This window comes from Epinephelus lanceolatus, chromosome 10 (genome assembly GCF_041903045.1).
Source record: "Epinephelus lanceolatus isolate andai-2023 chromosome 10, ASM4190304v1, whole genome shotgun sequence".
NCBI lineage: Eukaryota > Metazoa > Chordata > Actinopteri > Perciformes > Serranidae > Epinephelus > Epinephelus lanceolatus.
In genome coordinates this window covers 42,109,516-42,132,868 of record NC_135743.1, presented here as the reverse complement: position 1 = coordinate 42,132,868, position 23,353 = coordinate 42,109,516, and the positions used below count along the sequence as shown (strand labels likewise).

Genomic DNA, 23,353 nt, shown 5'->3' with positions numbered 1-23,353 from the left:
GCAACCTCTGCAATCTGGGTTTGTACTTGACCATAGTACGATTTCAATAAAATATTTTGATTAATTGCACAGTCCTAGTAATACTTATAATCTATACTAGGGAAAACACATCCTCTCATATTCAAACATGCTCAAGCAACAGGCAACCATGTACCAATGCCAGAGATAATCATTAACAAATGTAATGATAATCATACATAAATGTAACAAATTGCCATTATTATTACTGGTTGTAGTCCAGTATTACTGGTTCTAGTATGAGGCTGCTTAAGTTCTGCTTGTGGCTTGTGCAAGTGGCAAGTGGTGTACCCCAGCAGAAGCCACTGTTTGACTGCTGAGGTACAATCATTGTTGAACACTGTACTTTCTCTGTATTTACATTACTTTCGCTGCACGAGTGCTGTCATAACAAATGTCATTAAAAATGTCATAATATAATGTCACTTTAAAAAAGGCACAGTGTGTACATATGCTACCTCCCTGAAATGATTTTTGTTTCAAAACATTGTAAAATGGTCAGTTTAGCTTTCTCCTGTGGAGAATTCTCCCCTGACCCCCCTCAAGGGTTGGGTTGCAGATTTTAAATGTTCCCTCACAGTGTTAAATGGGTGATTACAGCCCTGGATAAATGCAATAAATAGGCTGCATTCACTTTGCCAAGAGGGCTCTCTGCAGGAAATTGATTTTTTTATGTAAAGGTTAGGGAAAAAATGTAGTTTGGGTTAAAATGAAAAGATTTCTGCCAGAGTGACAAGTGTGCAAATCTAGATCATTCTGAATCAGCTACAAGAGTTATTGTTGTAGGTCACTTTATTCTATATCTCATTTAAAATATGGCCAGAAATAAACCATTAAACCAACTAACCAGCATGCACAACACATGAAAAACCCTATATGTAAAGAACAGTCCCTAATTCAAGGCATTAACGGAAACACGGTTTCAAGATATATCCTAGTCTGGAACTTCTTTTTTTGCCAATGAATACATTCCTATCATTTTATTTTTTCTACTTCCTGTCGTATCTGGGCTAACTCTGTGCTCTTCACACAGTCAGGTGTGTGTGCTACTCTCATAGACTGTATAAGGTTACTCTGTGTTTGCGCTGCTGTGTTTGCGGAGTTTTCTGAGCTGTGTGCGGGCTCTGAGCTCTGACAGACCCTGGAGGACATCTGTGTGAAATGTGCTGGTAGTTTTATTGACTTTAACAGACATGGAGCCTCCAGATTTCGAAGCCATGAACTTCACGGTGGAGCCGGCGGCGGCAACGTACCCGTTATGTGAGGAGTGGAGAGACTCCTCGGAGGGCTCCGTCTTCCACCTGGCCAACATTTTCCTCTTCCTCGGCTTCATGGGCGGCAGCGGCTTTTATGGGCTCATCTACCTGTTCACCTTTCTGACTCTGGGCTTCTTCTGCACCACTCTGTGGGCCTGGACGGACTCGTGCACCACCGACTCGTTCCTGTGGAGTTTCGCGCTGTTCGGGGTGTGTTTGGGACAAGTGCTGCATGTTGCCTACCGGCTGAGGAGCGTCTCCTTCGAGAAGGAGTTCCAGGAGCTTTACAACTGTATGTTTAAAAAACTCGGAGTGTCGCTTACACATTTTGGGAAGATAGTGGCCTGCTGTGACGGAGACATCCACACCATAGAGAGGGACCACTGCTTCGCCATAGAAGGGAAAACCGCGATAGACAAGCTGTCGGTGCTCCTGTCTGGCAGGTGACTAACTTCCATCACCCCTATGCCAATACATTCCTACATCTTTAAAATGTTTTGTTTAAAGCTAAAAGATTAAAGAAAGAAAACGAAACTTTCACAGTGTGACGTTTTGCCAGATCCTGTCAATTCGGCATTGACAGTTTGACAGATTGAGTTTTTCCTCTAACTGGTCACCAGGCCACAGCAAAGGTTGAGCTGAGGTTATAGGTGCCACTATTTCACTTATTCCACATCTCAGTGCTCCGGTGGGACAGGGGGTCAAAGGGTGGAAACTAGTTTAGCATCTTTTTCTACATTCTGATAAAAATCAACTTTTCATTTTGGTGCACATTATCTTTACTCAACAGACATGGATCTGATTAACATAGGCCTACATGTTAACTTCTCAGTAATAAATCTCTAGTAGGCCTAATATATTTGATAAATAAAATGTTGGTCCTGCTGATGATTTAGTTTTTGACTGGAAGCATCTGATACATTCAGGGCTTGGTGATATGGAGAAAATTAAATATTCCGATAGGCCTATTTTTTTATCAGATACCTCAATATCAATATTACCATGACATTGCAGGGCTGGCACTTTCACAAAATATTTACACAGTGAGATTTTTGATGAATAGGTTAATCATCAGTAATATGATTAGAATGACTAAGCAAGACAAATAATAGAACAGCTACAACAGTATGGTGAGATCATAAAATGGCATAACTTTACTGTAATGCAGTGTTTGAAGCCAGCAAAAGACAGTACTTATGATATTACTCTAGGAGTGGGAGAAAAAAATCGATACAGCATGGTATTGCGATATTTTTGTGTGGCAATGGTATCGTCACACAGTGCCAGGTATCTGTTTTGTACTGTACATGATTAATATAATATACAAATTAAATTTTAGGTAGCCTACTAGAATAATATAATCAGCTGCTTTTTCAGTCCACTAGATATAATTTGCTGCCGCTCATCTACCTGTTCACCTTTCTGACTTATTGCCTTTTTTCAACTGTAAATTATGACCCCAAAGTAAACTTTGTCAACATCTGATGTAAATAAAATGAAATTGTCAGTCACTTCAGCCAAATGTATAGAGTGGACTGAAAAAGAAATTGATTATATTATTCTAGTAGGCTACCATAAATTTAATTTGTATTTGAAATAATTTATAAAATAAAAAATCAGTACTTGGCACTGTGTCATGATACGATATTGCCACACAAAAATGTTGTGATACTGTGATGTAGCCTATCTATTTTTTCCCCCACCTCTACCAAACTACCAGATCATAATCAGCAACCATAACATCAAAGTCTGTTTCTTGAACAAAAGGGATGTTTTTAACCAGATGGTGTTTTTAATTCTACATTTTTTAACACATTATGCCTATCTTGCATAAATTTAACAGTTATTTTCATACAGTCATACTAAGTGAGATTCATGCCAAAAAAATTTAAGTGGACAGGCGGGTGAGCAACCAATCTCAATGTGACAACCATTTGGTTTTACTTTTGTGACCAATAGCCCATATTCTTTTTATTTTCTTTGTCAATTCCTACCTTACAATGACGTAAAATTGATGGTAGAAACGCGCAGGACAAAGTATCTAAGGGTACTTTAGGACCTAACCTGTTTGGTTAGTTTAAAATGAACTCGGGTCTGTTTGTGTGGTTAGTACAGTTCGTTTGGTCTGGTGCGAAAGTTGTCGATTGAACCCTGGTGAGCACCAAACAACCAAACAGAGACCGCTCAAACAAGTGGGTCTCAGTCTGCTTCCAGATGGACTCTGGTGTGGTTCATTTGTGGTGTTAAAGACAACGAACCAACCACAGGATTTTATGATCGCAGATATGTGATTTTAGCATGATTTTAACAGCTTAAACAGTAATAAATCCATCTGCTGATTAGGGCTGGGTATCGATTCAGATTTTCCAGATTGATTCGATTCGATTTTCAAGGACTCAGTCAAGTATATTTCAATTATTGATACAAAATTTGCTTGGATATTAAGATATTTTCTGAGAACTAACAAAGTATATTTAACAAGGAACCCTCTGACCTGGTGCATTACTATTAAAAGTTTTGTTTACATTAAGAATTGACCCCAAAGCAGTACATTAGTCATCATGTACTTTTATTTAACATTACTTGACCAACACATACAAAAGAAATATTTTAAATTAAATCTAATCACAAGGCAGACAATTTAAATGAAGTGGCTACAAAAAATGTAAACAAAGGACATCCACAAGTTTGCTGCCTGTAACCGTCTTATAAAGCTTTTTCCGCAATACACGACAGTGGCTGTGATGCACACATTGACTGTATCAGAAGAGAAACAATATACGTAGGTGAACCCTGCAGCAAAGTGAACCCTCTTCCTCAGACAGGATCTTGGCCTCCCAGTTTGTTCCTGGCGGCAGAGCAGAGTGAACCGTCTTTCTTCTCAGAGCATCTTTGTCCCATGAGAGCAGGCACGCTGCTCTCCATGTCCGTGAGACATGTCTGGAAACAACGTTCGCTGGCGATTTGACAGTCACTACAAGCACATTATGACCCTTTGTAAAAGTTTCTGTGTGGTACATGTGTTGTACATGAGCTAACGTTAGCGGCTAAGGACTGAGAGGCTGTCCGGTATGTGTGTGTGTGTGTGTGTGTGTGTCTGAGTGTCTGAGGAGCGTCAGTACGTTAGCTTGTTAGCCGTAATGTTAGCCTTGCTGTTTGTCATGTTAATGTTATCGTCGGCAGCCCTGAATAGCTTGTAAAGCTTTAGCATAGTTAGTTAGTTAGTTAGTTAGTTAACACATTTGTTATTGGCCCATGTAGTGTTGTCACGATACCAAAATCTTTGTTTCGGTACCAATACCAATATAAATTTCGATACTTTTTGATACTCTTCGGTACTTTTCCTAAGGAAAAGTCCTTTTGGATACAAACCTTTAGAACAATAAATAGTAGGGGTGTAACGGTACCAAAAAAATCATGGTTCGGTAAGTACCTCGGTACGGACATCACGGTTTGGTAACTCAAATGTTCCACCAAGTTTGTTTTGTCTCGTGTTGTCTCTCTTTGCGAGGCAGACTGTGTCTCGTCTTTTTTCATGTACGCCAGCTGCGAATGTTGATACAGGTGTTGTCATACACACCACTTGCACAATATATGCTCCAATAGGAACAAGGAAGGCGTTTGTGTGCATAAATGAATTAAATAAATGAATGAATTGAATCAATTTAAAAAGTACCGGTATTTTCCAAATGCAGTATAGTACCGTTTGGAATATTCTAGTACCATGGTACTATTTTAGTACTGGTATACCGTGCAACACTAGGCCCATGTGTTTACTGCTACAGAAAAATACTAAATCTTTGGTTTATTTGCACAACGTCGCCTCTCTGCCGTCTTTTATCACGCTTCCTAACGCCAAGTTAACTTTACCAGCAGATCTGTATGAGGTACAAACTGAGGCTACAGTTAGCAGTGTGCTGATGCTTAGTGGTATTTCTTAATCTTTTCTGTGAAACTGATGTGCATACAATATAATGCATACATTATAGCGTTATAATTTTAGTGGAAAATGCAAGTGAAAATACTTGCACCGTAGACCCATGCCTTCAGTGGACGCGCTCCTACCATTGTTTGCTGCTCTGTCTTCATTCAGTGTCCGGCCGTCTCGCGAGATCTCTCACCATGACCTCAGGTGTTAAATGCTGATCTCGCGAGACTACCTGGGTTGATAGTACTGCAGGCTGCTGCAGGCTGCTACTGGCTGTACAACACGTCCACGGAGGAAAATAGTCATAGTAAAACAACGATTTTTTAATTAATGAATCAATATTGTGCCATTTAAAGGAAAATCGATTCGAATCGATTAAATTGTTTTTTTCAACCCAGCTCTAAATCTTATAGTAGTGGTCTATCTTCGCAACATTGTGGTTTCGCCACAGCATATCCCCATCGATAACATCCACTGTCACATAATTACGAAGTCTAGTGTAAGAGCAGTTGGATTCTCTTGTCACCTTGGGTTCTCATTCACATCTTTCCTTCACCTCATGATGTTTTCCATCGAGGTCAAGGATAAATGTTGGCCTTTAGATGTCCAACATAAAGGGGCTTCCTAACTCAACACCTTGTCACACTAAACTGTATAAAGTCGGTAAAGGTTGAAACTCTTCAGCCTGCTGTACTTAAGGCAACACCCCACACACTGATGTCACATAGCAGCTGTGTTCCCTCAGCTGTTGGAGGCAGGACAGCTGCTGTGATCTGTATCACTCAGTATGTTTACATGCCCAGTCAAGTGGAGCTATGGTTATAGCTCAACTAGGCCATTTAATTGGACTACTGTCCTTGTCCCAGTATACAAGCATCGAGGGAGAATTGATTTATGAACCAAAGTGTGTCTGACTCTGCTACAGTAGGTGGCGATATGCCCCTTTTCAGATTTTTAGTATTGGACCTTTTTCTGGTTGACCCATTACGTCACAGCTACAGTTAACCAGTGGCAAACTGGTACCATGGTGGACAACTTTAAAGGTCTGTACATTTCGTCTGTCCAAAAATGCACGGCTCTGGATGTAGATTTTGCCATGTTGTTACCGGTTTCTTCTTCTGTTACCTATTTAATGATTTATTATGATTTTAGTCAGACCGACATGTATTTTAAAAGTCTGGTTTTAGTCGGACTAACACAATAAATCAATTTTCTTTAATGCCATATAATCGTACTGACCGATTTAAGTTAGCAGCAGATTTTGTGTTCGGTGTGATGTAGTGTTGACCAGCCCTTTATGTTATAGTGTTGGCCATTGGAGAGTGAATTAGTGAATAATAACTTTGCATCCATTCTTCTGCAGAATCCGTGTGACAGTTAATGGAGAGTTTCTGCATTACATCTACCCTTTCCAGTTTCTGGATTCACCTGAGTGGGACTCTCTCAGACCATCAGAGGAGGGCGTCTTCCAGGTGCATTTTATATCATGTACATGTGCAAACTAACTTTTCAAACATTAATAACTCAGGAGTGTCAGTTCACTGAACCCTGTGTTAGCAAGTATGGAACTGAATTTTAGATTCAATCTTCGTTACCCTAACAAGAACTCATAGTCAATTTAATATGCAGGTAAAGGATAAGGCTCCACAGCACATTCTGTCTTAATCTTGTCAACAAATCTGAAGGACTCAAACCAACTATGATTTGTTCCTACAGAGAATTATTGTGTGTATACCCAAAGCCTGATATTTCTTACTTCATACTGTTGACATTCATGGGCCTTTTTCACAACACTTTTGTCATGTCATGGCATAAAAGCACAGGTGTAACAGCATTTATTATGCCTGCTTTCTGTTTAGGTGAGACACTTTTAAGGTCCTGGTATTGTGACTGGTGGGTCACTGGAACGGCTCACTTGAGCTGTTGTGGAAAAGCTCCATTGTTGTCCGGAAAGTATTAAAACAAATCAATAAGTCACACTGTTGTACTGGCTGACATGTTCCTTCATTACCATGAATATACACACTGCAGTTTATTTTTGCTCAATCTCACATACACCATCCTGCTGCCACAAATACTCACTGGAGCATCAAGTGTGTATTAATCCACCACTTAAAATAGTCCCCAACAAATGCACAAGGTCCTCCTTTTTGAGTAATGCTTGTTGCAACCACATAGTAATTATAACACCTTTTTATCAATCAATCAATTTTATTTATAAAGCCCAATATCACAAATCACAATTTGCCTCAGAGGGCTTTACAGCATACGACATCCCTCTGTCCTTTGGACCCTCACAGCGGATAAGGAAAAACTCCCCCAAAAAAACCCTTTAACGGGGAAAAAAAACGGTAGAAACCTCAGGAAGAGCAACTGAGGAGGGATCCCTCTTCCAGGATGGACAGACGTGCAATAGATGTCGTACAGAACAGATCAACATAATAAATTAACAGTAATCTGTATGACACAATGAGACAGAGAGAGGGAGAGACAGAGAGAGTCTCAGAGACAGAGGGAGATGCAGGACTGACGGTAATGACAGTAGCTTACAACAACATTAATGAAAGTAATAATATTATAGTTATAGTTCTGGCTACTGTGGTACAATATGTTGAAAGTATATATTAATATCTGATAGTATACATGTGTGATAATAATCATATGTGTATAGAGAGAATGAAGTCAGATGGGGAAAGTCAGGGATATCATGTACTGACATTGAGTGACGGTCCTGTCAGTCTACGTGTCATTCTCTTCTGCAGATTCTGATTTAATACTTTTTGGCTATGTCTGGTGAAACTCTTGTGGTTTTATTTATCTACTCATGGTACCTTTGGCAACAGGAACAATCCCTTTTTGTTCTGGTTACATGTTCAACACACAGTTGCTGAAGACAAAAATTTAGCTTAGACTGGTTGTTAGTCGTTACAGACACGGACAGTGCAACAGGTCCCAGAGCTCCGCAAAGACATTTTAGAAAATGCTAAGTTAACATTAGTTAAATATTTGTTAAAAAGTAAATCAGTATTTGCTAAACTGAAGGCAAATTACTTTAGAAAAGACCCAGTGTTGGCAGTTAGCCGTCAAGAGTAGCCACTGGGACTAACCACAGACAGTCTATGGGACGAACTAGCTTAATGCTACTTCCGCTATCTCACTGGAAGTTGCACACATAATTATTTCTACAGTAGTGCCCTCAGGAATAAGATGGATATTGGTAGCAAACTAGGAGTGTGTCTCAAATCGCATACTTCTGTTAGTACACTTCAAAGTAGTGTACTATGTACACTGTACTTCTTGCGTGGTGCATTAATGTCAGCAGAGTAGGCTACTTTTGTCTCAAATTGTGCACTGCCATTTTGCACTTACCAGAAGTAATGTCGGCTTTGTTTTAACTGCCTCTTCTTCTTTGTCTTATATTTAAACAGCAAATTGCAAATGGACGGAGCATTATCGGCAACACTTGGCCACTATCTCCGCCCACATAAACCAAACTTATGCCACAGCGTCAATTAAGATGTGTTGCTGTAGCTAATAGCAAGTTAGCTAGCTATCGAGTGCTAACATTGGCTAGCAAGCTAACATTAGCACTCACATTATTGTTCGTTGTACCGAATCATTATAGACCCAACAAACATTACTGACGGCCTCTAGTACTTAGTGCAAAAAAACATGTATAACTAACAGGCTCCTTGTTGTTCCCAGCCACCATGTCAAAAGTTGAGAAGCTTGCTACATCACAAAGATGGTGACCGTTGAGGGTGAGAAGTGTCCATTATTCCACACTCAACTTTTGGAGTGCTTTGAGTGCCGTAGTAGTGCACTCAGTGTTGCCAACTTAGCAACGTTGTCTTATATTTGGTGAGTTTTCAGACCCGTCTAGCAACTGCTTTTCAAAAAATGCGACTAGTGACTTTTTCTTGTGTTATTGGAGACTCTTGGAGACTCTGACCTGAAAGCACATATCGTTCTTAAGGCCTTTACATACTCTGCAAGAAGGGAGAAATTTGCTCTCTCTCTCGCAAGCCTGCAAGAAAAGAATGACGTCATTTTTTTCTTGCAGCCCTGGTCTGGGAGTTCTTGCAGTTTGTTCTCCACACATCATCTAGGCAGAACTTTTTTCTTGTGTGGTGTCAGAGAACTATTGTGTGATTGGTCAAAAATCTGAAGTGGGCGTGGTTAATGTGGAAAAGCGTTAATGACGTGTGCGGCAGCGGGAGGGGCCTGTGAGGACTTCCCAGGAGCTCTGCACTTGAGTTTCTCTTGAACTGTCCTAGCCTGAAAAAAACTTTGTTCTTGTTCTTGCCACCTCGAGAAAAAGAACAAATTTCTCTGTTCTTGCGGAGTATGTACAGGGCTTTACTCTTCTCAACGAGTAGCTGGTGCTGCCGTGCACCCCTCGCATGTCACAGATCACTCACAGGCAGCCCAGTCCTCCCGCAGCAGTCCCTCCTAGCTGCAGTCAGAGCAGGAGATGTCAACCCCTCCACATCCAGACTGCAAATGAATCACGCATGCACGAAGCTGCCGCTGCCTGGTCCCACCCTGGCCTACTGTCCGGGCGGGATGTAAATGTAAAATTTTCTTTGTCTAAAAAAGTTCATTTGTAGTTCTAAACATATTCAGGGTGCTTTTTACTCAGTTTTTGTCTCTCCCACAACATTATTCCTCTCTCCTTCAGCATCCATTACAATTACATGCATATGGCAAATTATGCAAATTAGTTGATGACATCATTTAGCGACTTCAAGCAACTTTTAGGACAGCCATTGGCTTCTTTTCTTACTGAGGAGTTGGCAACAGTGAGTGCACTGCATTTTCCCATACTATGCAGTGTGAACAAACTTAGGGCACTCCTGCATTCAAGTACAGAAGTATGTGATTTGAGGCACATTGTAGGTTATATGTACACCTGATTTTTGGAACCAATCTAGGTGATGACTTATAAGTGTTTGTAGTACTAGTCAGTTTGATAAATTATCAGACTTTGATTATTGAAAACTAAATTTAAATGGAGTATTTGTTCTTAATTTTACACTGGGTTTCACAGTTTAGTCCATCTGTTTCCAGATCACAGCAATTACAACTGCTAGCTTAGATCCATGTTGTAATAAACCGGAAGCCTTTAACTGACACACATGGTTGCCGGCTTGTTTCCTTTCAGCCTTGTGTCTTTACTGTTTCCTCTTTCTGTTTTCATTCTCCACAGGTGACCCTGCGTGCAGATAACCCCTGCAGATATGTAGCGTGGAGGAGGAAGAAACTTTATCTGCTTTTTGCTAAGCATCGCTACATAGCTAAAGTCTTTGCCCTGGTAGTACGCAATGACATTGCAGACAAGCTGTACTCCCTTAATGACAAGGCTTTCAACAGGGCTGGGCACCGCTATGATCTCCGTTTACCAAGTTACTGTCACATGCCGGGGACCGAATTAGAAAAGGCAGATGCCTTACTGCAAGTGCCAGTGCAGGGGGCAAGGACTGCCTGAACACACACACACACACACACACACACACACACACACACACTGCTCCAAGCCATAAACACTTAACTGACTCATTGCATGTAGGAATATGTGTCAGCTAGGTAGGGCTTGGTGTGGTTTTATCTGTACCATGAAGGGTAAGAGTTTCAAGTGATGCTATCTTAAATCTGCCTGCAAGATCATTACACGTATTTATATAAATTAGATAGGTGGAGCTGACAGACTTGTCAACAAACACAGTGTGCCAGGTCAAGAGAATACTCTCAAGGGACTAGACTAGGGTCATGTGACTGATAAAAAGCCTGAGACATCCACAGGCTTTCAGGTAGCCTTACTAACTAGGCCAATGTAACTTATAATGTTAGGAAGGAGGTTTTTGTTGGGTAGTTTGAGATAGCAGGAAGAAGCCTTTCAACATATGGGTCAGATTATTTTGTAAATAATGTGATGACGATGTACTCTGTGTGCCCTTCAGGGCAAATGTAGGCTTTAAAGGGATAGTGCACCCAAAAATGAAAATTCAGCCATTATCTACTCAACCATATGCCGACGGAGGCCCTGGTGAAGTTTTAGAGTCCTTACATCCCTTGCGGAGATCGGCAGGGGGGAGCGGCCAGCACACCTAATGGCATACAGTGCCCCAGTCTCTCCCTGCGGTGCACGTGTCACGTGATGTAAACACAGGTGAGCAAAGCTCATGCTTTCGCTGGTCTCGCACAGGCGCGCACACGTGAATGCGGAGCACAGAAATAGTCAGAGCTACAGGCTACAGTGAGGCTAAAAACAGAGTTCATATGATGTTTTTCGAAACAACTTTTTATGTCGCAGCTGCAGCACACTTGGATCACTATGGATGAGCAGTATGGAGATACTCTGTGGATTCAATTTTGTGTTCTTGGATGTTAGTCTGGGGCACAGTCAGCCATTAGGTGTGCTAGCCGCTCCACCCGCCGATCTCCGCAAGGGATGTGAGGACTCTAAAACTTCACCAGGGCCTCCGTCAGCATATGGGTGAATAGATAATGGCTGAATTTTCATTTTTGGGTGCACTATCCCTTTAAGTGAAGAGCTATTTTTTGGATACTTGTGCTTTTTGTCTTGTGTTTGATATTTGTTTAAGGGCCTTTTCACACCTCAATGTCTAAACCAAGGCCGAACAAGGTTTGCATATTTGGTACTTTGTATACATTTGATTCACACCTGACATACCTATATCCTGTCGTCATTATCTACGTAGCCCGCGTCTCTATGCTTGGTTTGTAGATGGCCTCTTCCCTCCTCTAATATCCTCTCTCATCCTCTTGGAAAATATTTGCAAAGTGTTTGAGTTTTTAGTGAGTTTTTCCAGCGAATGAAGTCCTTCCTCCGTGTACTATTGCAGCTCCTTTTGTTATGTTGCATTCTTCATGGACAAATTGAAACCTATTTCTCTTATTCTCGGATCATCATCACCAGAGTAATATTAACATTTTAATGCATCCATGCCGGTAATAGCTGTGGCCACAGGAATCATGTTTTCGGGTTGTCCGTCCACACGTCCCATCCTTGTAAACAAGATATCTCAAGGACACCTCAAGGGTATTTCTTCAAATTTGGCACAAATGTCTACTTGGACTAATCAACGAACTGATCACTTTTGGGTGGTCATAGGTCAAAGGTCAGAGCCACTGTGACCTCGTCTTGCTCATTCTCATGAATGTGATATCTCAAATCTGATTAGATTTTAGTAGTCAAAGGTCAGTGTGACCTTGCATCTGTCTCATTCTCATGAACACAATAATGATAACTTGACTGGTGTGCGGAGGCAGTAATTCTAGTTTGGTTTTGATGTCATTACTCAAAAACTATTTAGGGACAGTTGTTATGTTGGTAACTTGTATCTTTGTTCTGCTTGTTGACAGTCATGGAATGTTTTTGCAAGCAATGATAAAGTCTCAGAATGGACTGAAACATTAGATGTCAAATGTCACATCTGCTCTCACACACAGGGGTGACAGTAACAACGTGTAATACCTACAGATGAATACCAAGTACAGCAATAAACTGCCAAAGATGTAGATATAGTTCAATTCATCCATTAAACAATTAATTCCAGATTATTCAAAATTAATAATATAATCAAAGAAATATAAAAGCATCAGCCTGTCTGTTGGCAGACAAAGAAGGATCACCACAGAGCACGTTTCATGAGTTTCATGGTTCTATCTTGTTTCAGATTGGTGCAATTTGAAATGTTATAAACGTAAAAAAAAAAATCTCTAACCAAATTTTGAATATGAGTTTTATGGAGCCTGGAGGTGCTACGGAGAGAAAACAATACATAAAAAGAGGCCAATTTTTGTTTGTTTTTAAGTGTAATGTTTTTAAGTGTAATGTTACAGAGAGTCGGCACAACAGGGGTGAGGTTAGATTAATGTTTGAATTTTGTTTTTCGGCTATTATCCTCTGTATCAAAGCCTCAATTTCTCCCAGTTTTTGGATAAGTTGAAAAGCTAATTTAGGCAGATATTTCACAGTTTTAGTCAACTCACAATAATCAATTAGAAGAAGAAGAAGAAGAAGAAGAAGAAATAAATAATAACAAATCATGGTTATGAATGATCTATGTCCTGACTTGTGCACATTTCAAGGTCGATAATAGCAAATGGCCCAGCTTGACTAGGTATTTAATTGGACTACTGTCCTTGTCCCAGTATACAAGCACAGCAGAGGAGTTGATTTATTTCACTTAAGTATCAATCAATCAATCAATCAATCAATCAATTTTATTTATAAAGCCCAATATCACAAATCACAATTTGCCTCACAGGGCTTTACAACATACAACATCCCTCTGTCCTTAGGACCCTCGCAGCGGATAAGAAAAAACTCCCCCAAAAAACCCTTTAATGGATCCAATTGATTGTAAACGTGGGAGTAATTCCACTTCCAATTGCATTATGTGGGTGTGTTAGTCAGACTTTGAGAAATTCAATTTAGTATGATCTCAGTCAAACTAACATGTTGACATGTACTTTAAAAGTCTGGTTTTAGTCAGACTAACAAAATAAATTGATTTCTCTAATGTCACGTAAACATAATGGGCTCTAGTTTCCCGGCACAGCGCAGGTGGCACAGGGTGGCGAACCCCGTGCAGAGTTAGTTTCGAGCAGCGCAACCCGAGGCGCGCTCAGTTTGGTAGTTTGGCAGACCGAGGTGCGCTGAGATGGGTGTGGCGGCGCAGCAGGGGGAGGTGTCGACAGATCCAGCTTGGCGCAGTGACAGTTTCGTGCCAAAAGGCTTCACCGAAGGTGCGCTAAAAGCTCGCCAGCTGAAACCAGGTCTACTGTCAGCGCAGGGGGAGCGCAGCTGGTGTAAGCCGAAGTTTGGCTGACCAGCGGACAGTGCGCACATGTCACCAAAACCTCACAGGCAGGTTTCCAGAATATCAGGCACATTAACAATGCAATAAATAGCCACAAAACCACTATTCAATGCAACTATCTGCAATCAGCACATAAATGTATCTCTGTATCGACTGTCCCGTCACATCTGATGTCAGATCAAAGGGGATTGGCACCGTTTGGCACGTTTGGAAACCCAACCTGATTTGATTAACACAGCTGCAAACTAATGAGTTCACATCCCTCTCAGCCAACCACAAACAGCCACAGCATCAGATAGGGAGTATATATTCAGCATCTGTCATCTTAGAAAAGTCAAAAGAAAAGAAACAGAGTGAGACTGCCTTTGAGGTGAGGCTACCGTTGCATCATCAGCCCGTGGAGGTCTGCTTGCAGTTCCGTATATTCGGACACTGCCAGCTTGGACCTCCCGGACCAAAACATCAGTTTCCTCCTGGGAGAAGTTCGGCCGTCTGACGCTGCTGCTCTCTTCTGCCATGGTGCATTGAGTAAACTCTCATTACACCTTCGCACGGCGCATTTAAGGGCGAGGAGAGGGGCTCATTTGATTGGTGTGATGTGTGTAAAACCCACTCCACGCCTTCTCTCCTCCCTCTTTCTGACTTGCGCAGGTAGGAGGGACGGAGGTGGGAAAGAGGAGTAGCTGCGCCAGGGCGCACGGTGTGCCAAACTTACAAAATCCGCCTGGCCGCACCCAGTTGGCGAAGCGCAGGTGCGCTGCGCCCCCGTCGCGCCAGGTCTGCAAAACTAGAGCCCACTGAGTGAAGGACTCTAAGGGTGAAGTACCTGAACTATGGCCCTGCTTGAATCATACATTCATACAATTACCATCATTATACATGATGATATTCAAATACTTTAATATTGAATCATTTTTCAATCCATATTGTGACCCTGACATTGCTTTTTAAAAACGTGATGACTGTTAACAAGTCAAACAGATACAAATCTACATAAAAAATTCTATCCAAATAGAAGAGGTTTTTGAGTAATGACATTGTTACTACTGCCCCAGTCTCCCCTAATCAACTCTGCGTTTCCAGTCGCAGAGACCAAACGACTCAAATCCTGGAGAAATGCTGATTGTTTGGGGTCAGATCATGTTGGTCTTGTGGGGACAATACACAACAAGACAAAACTAAATGTAAACACTGTCAGGACACAGCCGAGTGTATTGCAGCCTCTACAGAAACGTTCAGTGCTGTGTGTGTGTGTGTGTGTGTGTGTGTGTGGAGAGCAAGGAGGGAGAGAGAGACGGTCTGTTTGTATTGGGGACAGTGAGCTGGATGTCATGTTAGCAGTAAACCATGAATGTAATTATGAATATTTAGTGTGAGCTACAATTTGTCAGAACTACCAGACCAGTGAACTCAGTCAAAAGCACACGCCCCGTGCACAGCACTGTCAGTCCTGATAACTTGGTGCAGGTGATGGAGGTGATAAATAGATGCACCGCACATAGGAGGACTTCTTCTTTTAATTTAATCTTCGCCCATGGCTTCATCAGGTCATCATCTATAGTGGTGTTCAAATAAATTGTCTCAAGTGTTTTAAGTCATCTAATTGGCTCCTCTGATCAGCCGTCAAACTGTTTAGAGCAATTTTCTGCCAAAAACAATCAGTGGCCGATTGATCGGAGCACATCTTGTTCTATTAGTCCTTGCTTGTCCCCGACTTTGGCTGCTTAAAGTAAAAATAGCAAGTGGGGAGATTTTTATATAGCAGTAGCGCTAATCATTTAGCAGTGGTGCAGTGCTGCTGCTAAATGCATTTAGGGGAAACACTGTGATGTCGTCACTAATGGTGTCACGGTCAAATGCAACACAGCGTTACCATTGCCCCTAACCGCACAACCTATGGCACAAGCTAGCCTGCTGGCTAGAATGAAACAGAGCTAACATTTGACAAAGGCATCACATTGTAGACAACTGAATAGTCATCAAAACTAGACAGATTTAAAGTCATAGACATTAGGCTATGACAGTGTGAGAGAAATACTGTAGATGAAAAAAAAAGACTTTTATACCTTAAAATGAGTCTTGGCAGACAAACTGTGACAAGTATGAGATCAGTTTGTCCTTTACCAAAAAGAGGGGGATCATCACAGATCATGTGCATAATAAGTTTCGTGGTTCTGTCTCGTTCTGATTGGTGCAATCCGAGCAATTTCTCATTGGTACAACTGCCCCTGGTCTCCCCTGCATTATACAATTATAAAGTGAAATTAAAAGGTGTTTACAGATGTCTTTTAATGTGTAGTATTGACACAATAGATCAAAGACGACCGTTAATCTAACACTGCAGATGTGGAAGTGTGGATGTGTCTTGTAATGTAATAATAAATTATACCTGACTTTATGTGACTGTGTAGATTTTTCTTATTTGTATACTCACCGGCAGCTTTATTAGATACACCTGTTCAACTGCTTGTCAACGCAGATAGCTTATCAGCCAATCACGTGGCAGCAGCTCAGTGCATTTAAGCAAGTAAACATGGTCAAGACGACCTGCTGAAGGTCAAACCAAGCATCAGAAAGGGAAAGAAAGGAGATTTAAGTGACTTTAATTAAACATGGCATGGTTGTTGGTGCCAAACGGGCTGGTCTGAGGATTTCAGAAACTGCTGCTCTACTGGGATTTTCACACACAACCATCTCTAGGGTTTACAGAGGATGGTCTGAAAGAGAGAAAATATCCAGTGAGCGGCAGTTCTCCGGGTGAAAATGCCTTGTTGATGCTAGAGGTCAGAGGAGAATTGCCAGACTGGTTCGAGATAATAGCAAAGCAACAGTAACTCAAATAACCACTCGTTACAACCAAGGTATGCAGAAGACCATCTCTAAATTAACAAACTTTGAAGTAGATGGGCTACAGCAGCAGAAGACCACATCGGGTGCCACTCCTGTCAGCTAAGAACAGGAAACTGAGTCTACATTTCCTTGGGCTCAAAGAAATTGGACAATAGAAGATTGGAAAAATGTTGCCTGTTCTAATGAGTCAATTTTGGCTGCAACATTCAGATGGATATATATGTATATACATGTGTATATATATATATATATATATATATATATATATATATATATATATATATATATATATATATATATATGCATATATGTACATATATGCATATATATGTATATTCGGACTAGATAAGTGTGGTCGGATGGTGTCAAAGAGAGGGAAGATGATCAGAACCGAGGGGGATAAACCACCAGAAGGCAGCATTGCAGATGTTACAGTTCTGAAAAGTCAGCTGAATGGAAAGAATAAGGTCCGAGCCATCAACATGTACACCCTGCCAGTAATCAGATACCCTGCTGGTATAATAACCTGGCCAAAGGAGGCGATAGAGGCTACTGAAATCAAGACAAAGAAGCTTCTGCACGGCATGTACCACTGATAGATTGAAGAAGTGGCCAACATCAAGAAATCCTACCAGTGGCTGGAAAGGCTGGACTTAAAGACAGCACAGAAGCACTAATCATGGCAGCACAAGAACATGCACTTAGTACAAGATCAGTAGAAGGAGGGGGCCCCAGGCAGAGTCCTGCACGGGTCCAGTTTTCAAGATCCGCCCCGACCCGTTGAAACACGACCCGCAGCCCGACCTGTAACCCGGATTTAAAGTAATCATTTTGGGTCATATTGGCTGAATACTGAACAGCATATCGCCACAGTTAAGGTGCCAGTAAGTAAACAACGACCTGAATGAAGCAGCTCTCACAATAAAAACCTGACTTCAGCTCCATCATCAACCCTCTGTGTTCTTCTCCCGTACGAGTGAAAAAGCACTCGTTTGTTACGTTTAATGCTTTTAAACTTTTAATCTATGTAAAGGAACTTTACATGTGTAATAATAGACTTACTTTCTGTCCAGAGTGACGTTCAGCAGTTACGAGCCGTCACGTGTTTTTAGAATCCATCGAGGAGAGAAGTAATCCATCAAGGAAACACTTCAGAAACATTATAAAGTGATAGTTGTACGTTTTGTCCACTTATTTCTCAAATACCTAAATAATTATTTACTGTTTTGGAAGCGGCGCTTGTTAGACGGTGGCAGCCATGTTGATTCTGTCGTCCAATCACAAATTGTGTTATTAGATGGTGAAACACGTGTAAACAGCTGAACCAATGACCGTTGCAAAATAGCAGAGGCCATCCTCAGAGAGTAAATAATGACCAAGATAGTTATCTGTAGTTTACCGAACTAATGACTGATGTGTATATCTAAAACCCGCGATCTGACCCGCATGTTATTTTTTCCACCCAGATCCAAACCCAGGAAAATTTAAAAAAAAAAAAAAAAAAAACACCCGCAAATCAGCTGTTTTTGCGGGTACCCGACCCAGTGCAGAACTCTGGCCCCAGGTGCAGGTTGTGCAAAGATGCTCCTAAAACAGTTCAGCACATAATAGCGTGGAACACCATAACCAAGTGGCTGGCATAGTGTACAGGAACATCTACACTGAGTATGGGCTAGAAGTCCCAAGGTCAGAATGGAAGACACCTCCTAAGGTGGTTGAGAATGACCAAGCTAAGATCCTGTGGAACTTCGAGATCCAGACTGACAAACTGGTGATGGCTAAACTACTGGACATAGTGTTGATCGACAAACAACAGAAGAAGGCAGTGGTGATAGATGTAGCAATCACAAGCAACAGCAACATCAGGGAGACAGAACACGAGAAGCTGGAAAAATATCAAGATCTGAAAGAGGAGCTAAAAAAGATATGGAGAGTACCACTGGCACCACTGTTGCCTTTAATCAGAATATTAGGGGCTGTGACACACAAACTGGGATCCCTCAAACTCCCAGTTCTCTGGTAGAGGACCTGAGCTTGAGGAAGACACACCACCCTCCATGGGGGGTGAGACGTTTTCTTTGTTGTTGTTTTTTTGTTTTATTTATGAAGAATGTTAAAGTGGCATTTTCGAAGGGAAATGGCCAATATTCATATTCACTGGATGAAATAATATAATGGCTAATATAATGGGTGGGGGAAACACTGCTTGTGGGTCGCCCAGGGTGCCATATAGGCTAGGACCACCACTGGCCATGAGGCATGGAAATACTACTCCTTGTTGCTTAAAATTTTTGGCAATCAGGGCTCTTATCTTGACTCAGCCTGGGAGAATGATCTTAAGGTGACATTCACAGAGCAGGAACGAAACGACATTTTAAAGAACTGTAAAAAAAAAAAAAAAATATATATATATATATATATATATATATATATATATATATATATATATGACAGCCAGAATTGCTGGAGGTGTGGGGTGAGTGTTGGCACAATCCACCACATGTTGTGGTCCTGCCTTGTTGCACCAAAATTCTGGCCTGCCATACATGAGAATATCAAAATGATCCTTAAATTAGAGATGCCATTCTGCCCAAGCTTGTTTGTCCTTGGTGATCCTGTCCCTCTAAAATCCTCGCCTGCACCTTAAGCAGACTGGATTCAGACATCCCTCATGTTGGGGAGAAAACTTATTGTAACAAAATGAAAGGCAATCACCTTACCGCCAGCCAGGGCGAGGTTTTTCTTGACTTGGTGTCGTGGCTACCTCTCCTTTAGGCTCATGAATCAGGTAGAGAAATACTATGCTAACTCAGCAAATGACATTTCCTTCATTAAAGGTCTCCAATACAACTGTGTTGGGATTCACTGGTCCACATGTTTTGTCATTTGTATAGATCTATGTTGGACATGTGAAGGCTTTCCCTCTGGATCTTGCCATCTGAAATGGTGGCTTCTTTGTTCATCAAACAAAGGACAGCCATTTGGCACTCATCTCCACAGGATGCCTCATGGTCACTCACACCTAAGTGAGAGACCAGTCTTCTTGATTGGGCACAGTGACATGTGACTCTGTGATATCACCATACCAACTTCAAGAGAAGTTTCTGTTTCCATCCCTCTCTTGTCCCTCAACCATTGAAGGGGTCTCCTGCTCCTGAACCCCAAACCTCTGAAGACGTATAGGACATCACACAAGAGAGCCTCCTATGCACTTCCCCTGTTTTCTCACTTCTGAATGCTCACAGCAGGAGCTGCAGTTTCGCTCCTCAATGTGGCCTGCTCCCAGCAGACACAGATCCTGAAGACCAGACAAGTGAGTGTGCCAAACACGAGGTTTGCAACTAACTTTCCAGCAACGAGGCGAACCAAGTTGAATTAGCATCACAACCTCTAACTCTGGACATTTGGAACAAGTACACAGCAAAGACTACATCTGAAAACCACAGTCCTTTCCAGCATTTAACTGTCGGCTAACAAAAGCAGCACAAAGAAACTCTTCCATCCATTCAAGGATTGGTAATGTTACAACAGTGCATAGCATTATTACAGTTGCACAGGCTAAGGAAGACTGTTTAATTTTGTCAATTGTGATTTAATGGTGTTCATTGAGCTATTGTTGAGATTGTTTGCAGTTAGGTTATTGGTTAGGTGGCTTCACCAAAGCTAAGCGATGTTAGTTTGCTGATGCCTCACACAGTCTTGCATGCAACTAAACATCCTCTGTTCTAACCCAGACCCATTTGCAACACATATCGCATACACATATGCTCACTCACAAATTGACTTTCAACATAGCTACACCCAAAGAATAGACTCAAAGTTCCTGTCCCCACGTGGTGATTTTATGTAAATTAAGTCACATTATTTCACATAATTATTTATTATTATCAATAATTATGAATTTTATCTGGAGACCTGTTACCAGGTCAGGTCCCAACTACTATATCATAACATGCTGGCTCAAATCCTAAAAAATAATTTAGAAATGTGTCATATGACACAATTGTTATTTAGTCACAAATGTTAATTTCAGTGATGAAAACTATGATGAAAATTTTTCGCCAACAGTGAAAAGACGGCGATGACAAGGTAAAAATAGATCTTAATAATAAAAACGAAGACAAAATCTATGTTTCATTTTTGTTGACAAGACTTGATGAAAATGTTAGTGGTGGACTACCGGACAACGAAAGCATAGAATGCTTTGCCGTGCTTGTAATTATCTTCAAATGCCTCGAGTGACAGGCTGGTAAACTCTAGTAAATAGTCTGTGCAAAGATGTTTCGTATGCCAGCAAAAATACTCACATCAGAGCAGTGTCAGCCATTGGTGTGAGCTGTGAGCTGTAATTCAGCAGTAAATAATCAGCCGTGTGTGTCTGACTGTGGATGGTGGAGCTGTGGAATGGATTTGTGGTATTTGTTAGATGCAGTGGTGGCTGTTAGCAGTTAGCTCCTCTTGTTAGCTGTTTAACAGCAGCAGTGCAAGCAGCCAACGGCCTTAGGACTTCACATCGGTTGATCCCTGCAGGACTCCACTCAGTTTGGACTGTCTCAGAAAGGTTTGTGATGCTGTCTGACAGGCACGTACGAGGTTCAGTTATCTGTGAGTGTAGCTGTACTGTAGCTGTATTGACAAAGATGGGTTTGCATTTCATAGCAAATGCCACCATTTTTAATTTAATTTGAATTTTTCTGTGAGTTGTGGTTCCAGGGTGGTAATAATAATTTTAATTATGATGATAATAATAATAATAATTACTATTATTATTTTATTTGTATAACACAGTTCATACAGCAAGTGCAACTCAAAGTGCTTTACATGAAAAACAAAATAAGATAAAAAAAGAGAAAATACACATTAAAGACAGGATACGATAGAGTAAATAAGATTCAATCACACACTCATGCATACTTTAAAATACGAATTAGGTTTGATACCAAGCTGTATCATTCACAGCCCAGTGTCTTTTTTCGGTTTTCATAGCCCTAAGATGTAGAATATTTGATGGTGTTTTTTCTGTTCAAAAGAAAGCTATAAAAAAAAAATACTGATTAAAAAAAGAACCCTGCACAGATCATAATATTGACGGGTTTGCCATAGCAATTAACAGGGTTAATATGAGCTCTGTCTCCCTCTGCCGCAGCTGTGAGTCACTGCAGGTGCGCTGCTCTCCCCCTTTTGCCCATTTTAGTCTGTCCCTGTCAGCTGTGAGGAATGTGCGACACACACTGTGCAGCCCCCATCTGAGGGTCCAGCCTGCAGCCTCAAGCTCTGTCTCAAGTTTTGAACAGAAATCATTCCTCCTTCCTCACCGTAGCCCACCACCGGCTGCTGTTGCTGCTGCCACTGCCGCTGAATCGGTGAGTAACAAGGCTTTTTCCTCTCCGTACTGTACCGAGCAGTTAGAAAGTTGTGGCTGGGAGAAATTCCTGCGCTGCCTGCATGTTTCCCCACAGCTATTTTTATATGAGAGCGCTCCCACAGCTACAGCACATCAGGCTGACACACAAAAAAACACAGCAGCTGAATGTTGTTACAGGGACTGGACTGTCTATTGTGACATGTACAGTGGAAAAGTAAAAATGTTTCATTTTTTAACAAAATGTGAGGATGATTCTGAGAGCACCGTAGGCTACTTACGTTAATCATTTAGTAGAACAGATAAAGCCAAAAATGTATAGGAGATTTCCTGTGCGAATAATGAAATGATCACAGGATGTAATGTGACATCAGGACTTTTTTTTTTTTTAAAATTAATTAATGTAACCCAACATAACTGTATCTGCGATGTCAGGCAGACACAAACTTAAAGATATATATGTATATATGTATATATATAAAAGAGAAAACCTACTAAATGAATAAATACAGTGAAGTTCTTGTCCATAAAGATGGTAAAAATTTAGACGCTCTCAACAAACACTGGCACTCTAGGACATTTGCAATTTCAATTTTTTTCACAGAAAAAGACATTTGTAGTTATTTGACTTCAAGTTCATTTTTGTAGGTTTTTTCAAAATACAGCAGTTGTGTTTGCAGGGAGGCTCTTTACGTATCTTCAACCTGTTTTCATTCCCAGGTCATCACATACTGACGCTTTGTCAGTCCCCCCGGCGTTTCATGGCAACACATAGGGCACTGTCTAGAGTCTCAGCCAGTGTATTTACATGATGATAGAGAAAATCGATTTATTGTGACTAAAACCGGACTTTTAAAATACATGTTAACATGTTAGTCCAACTGAAATAATATAAATTGGATTTCTCAAAGTCAGACTACCACACCCAGAAATGTGATTGCCCTGACCCTACACGATCTACATTTACCCAAGATTGGAGTCATTTGGTCTCTGCCACTTGAAATGCAGCTGATAGGGGAGACCAGGGCCAGTTGTAACAGTCAGTAGGTTTACATGCAGCTTGAGAAAATCGAATAATTGACTTACTCCG

At 41.1% G+C, this 23,353-nt stretch overlaps 1 protein-coding gene across 1 annotated transcript in view; it reads left to right on the top strand.

The window, feature by feature from the left end:
* The first annotated feature begins 1,076 nt into the window (after positions 1 to 1,076).
* The window catches only part of popdc1 (popeye domain cAMP effector 1), a 42,935-nt gene continuing 20,658 nt past the window's right edge, over positions 1,077 to 23,353 (top strand). The window contains exons 1-3 of the mRNA XM_078171233.1: positions 1,077 to 1,717; positions 6,566 to 6,674; positions 10,412 to 10,684. Coding sequence (XP_078027359.1) covers positions 1,212 to 1,717; positions 6,566 to 6,674; positions 10,412 to 10,684 — 888 coding nt within the window. The 5' untranslated portion in view covers positions 1,077 to 1,211. The remainder of the gene's footprint in view (positions 1,718 to 6,565; positions 6,675 to 10,411; positions 10,685 to 23,353) is intronic.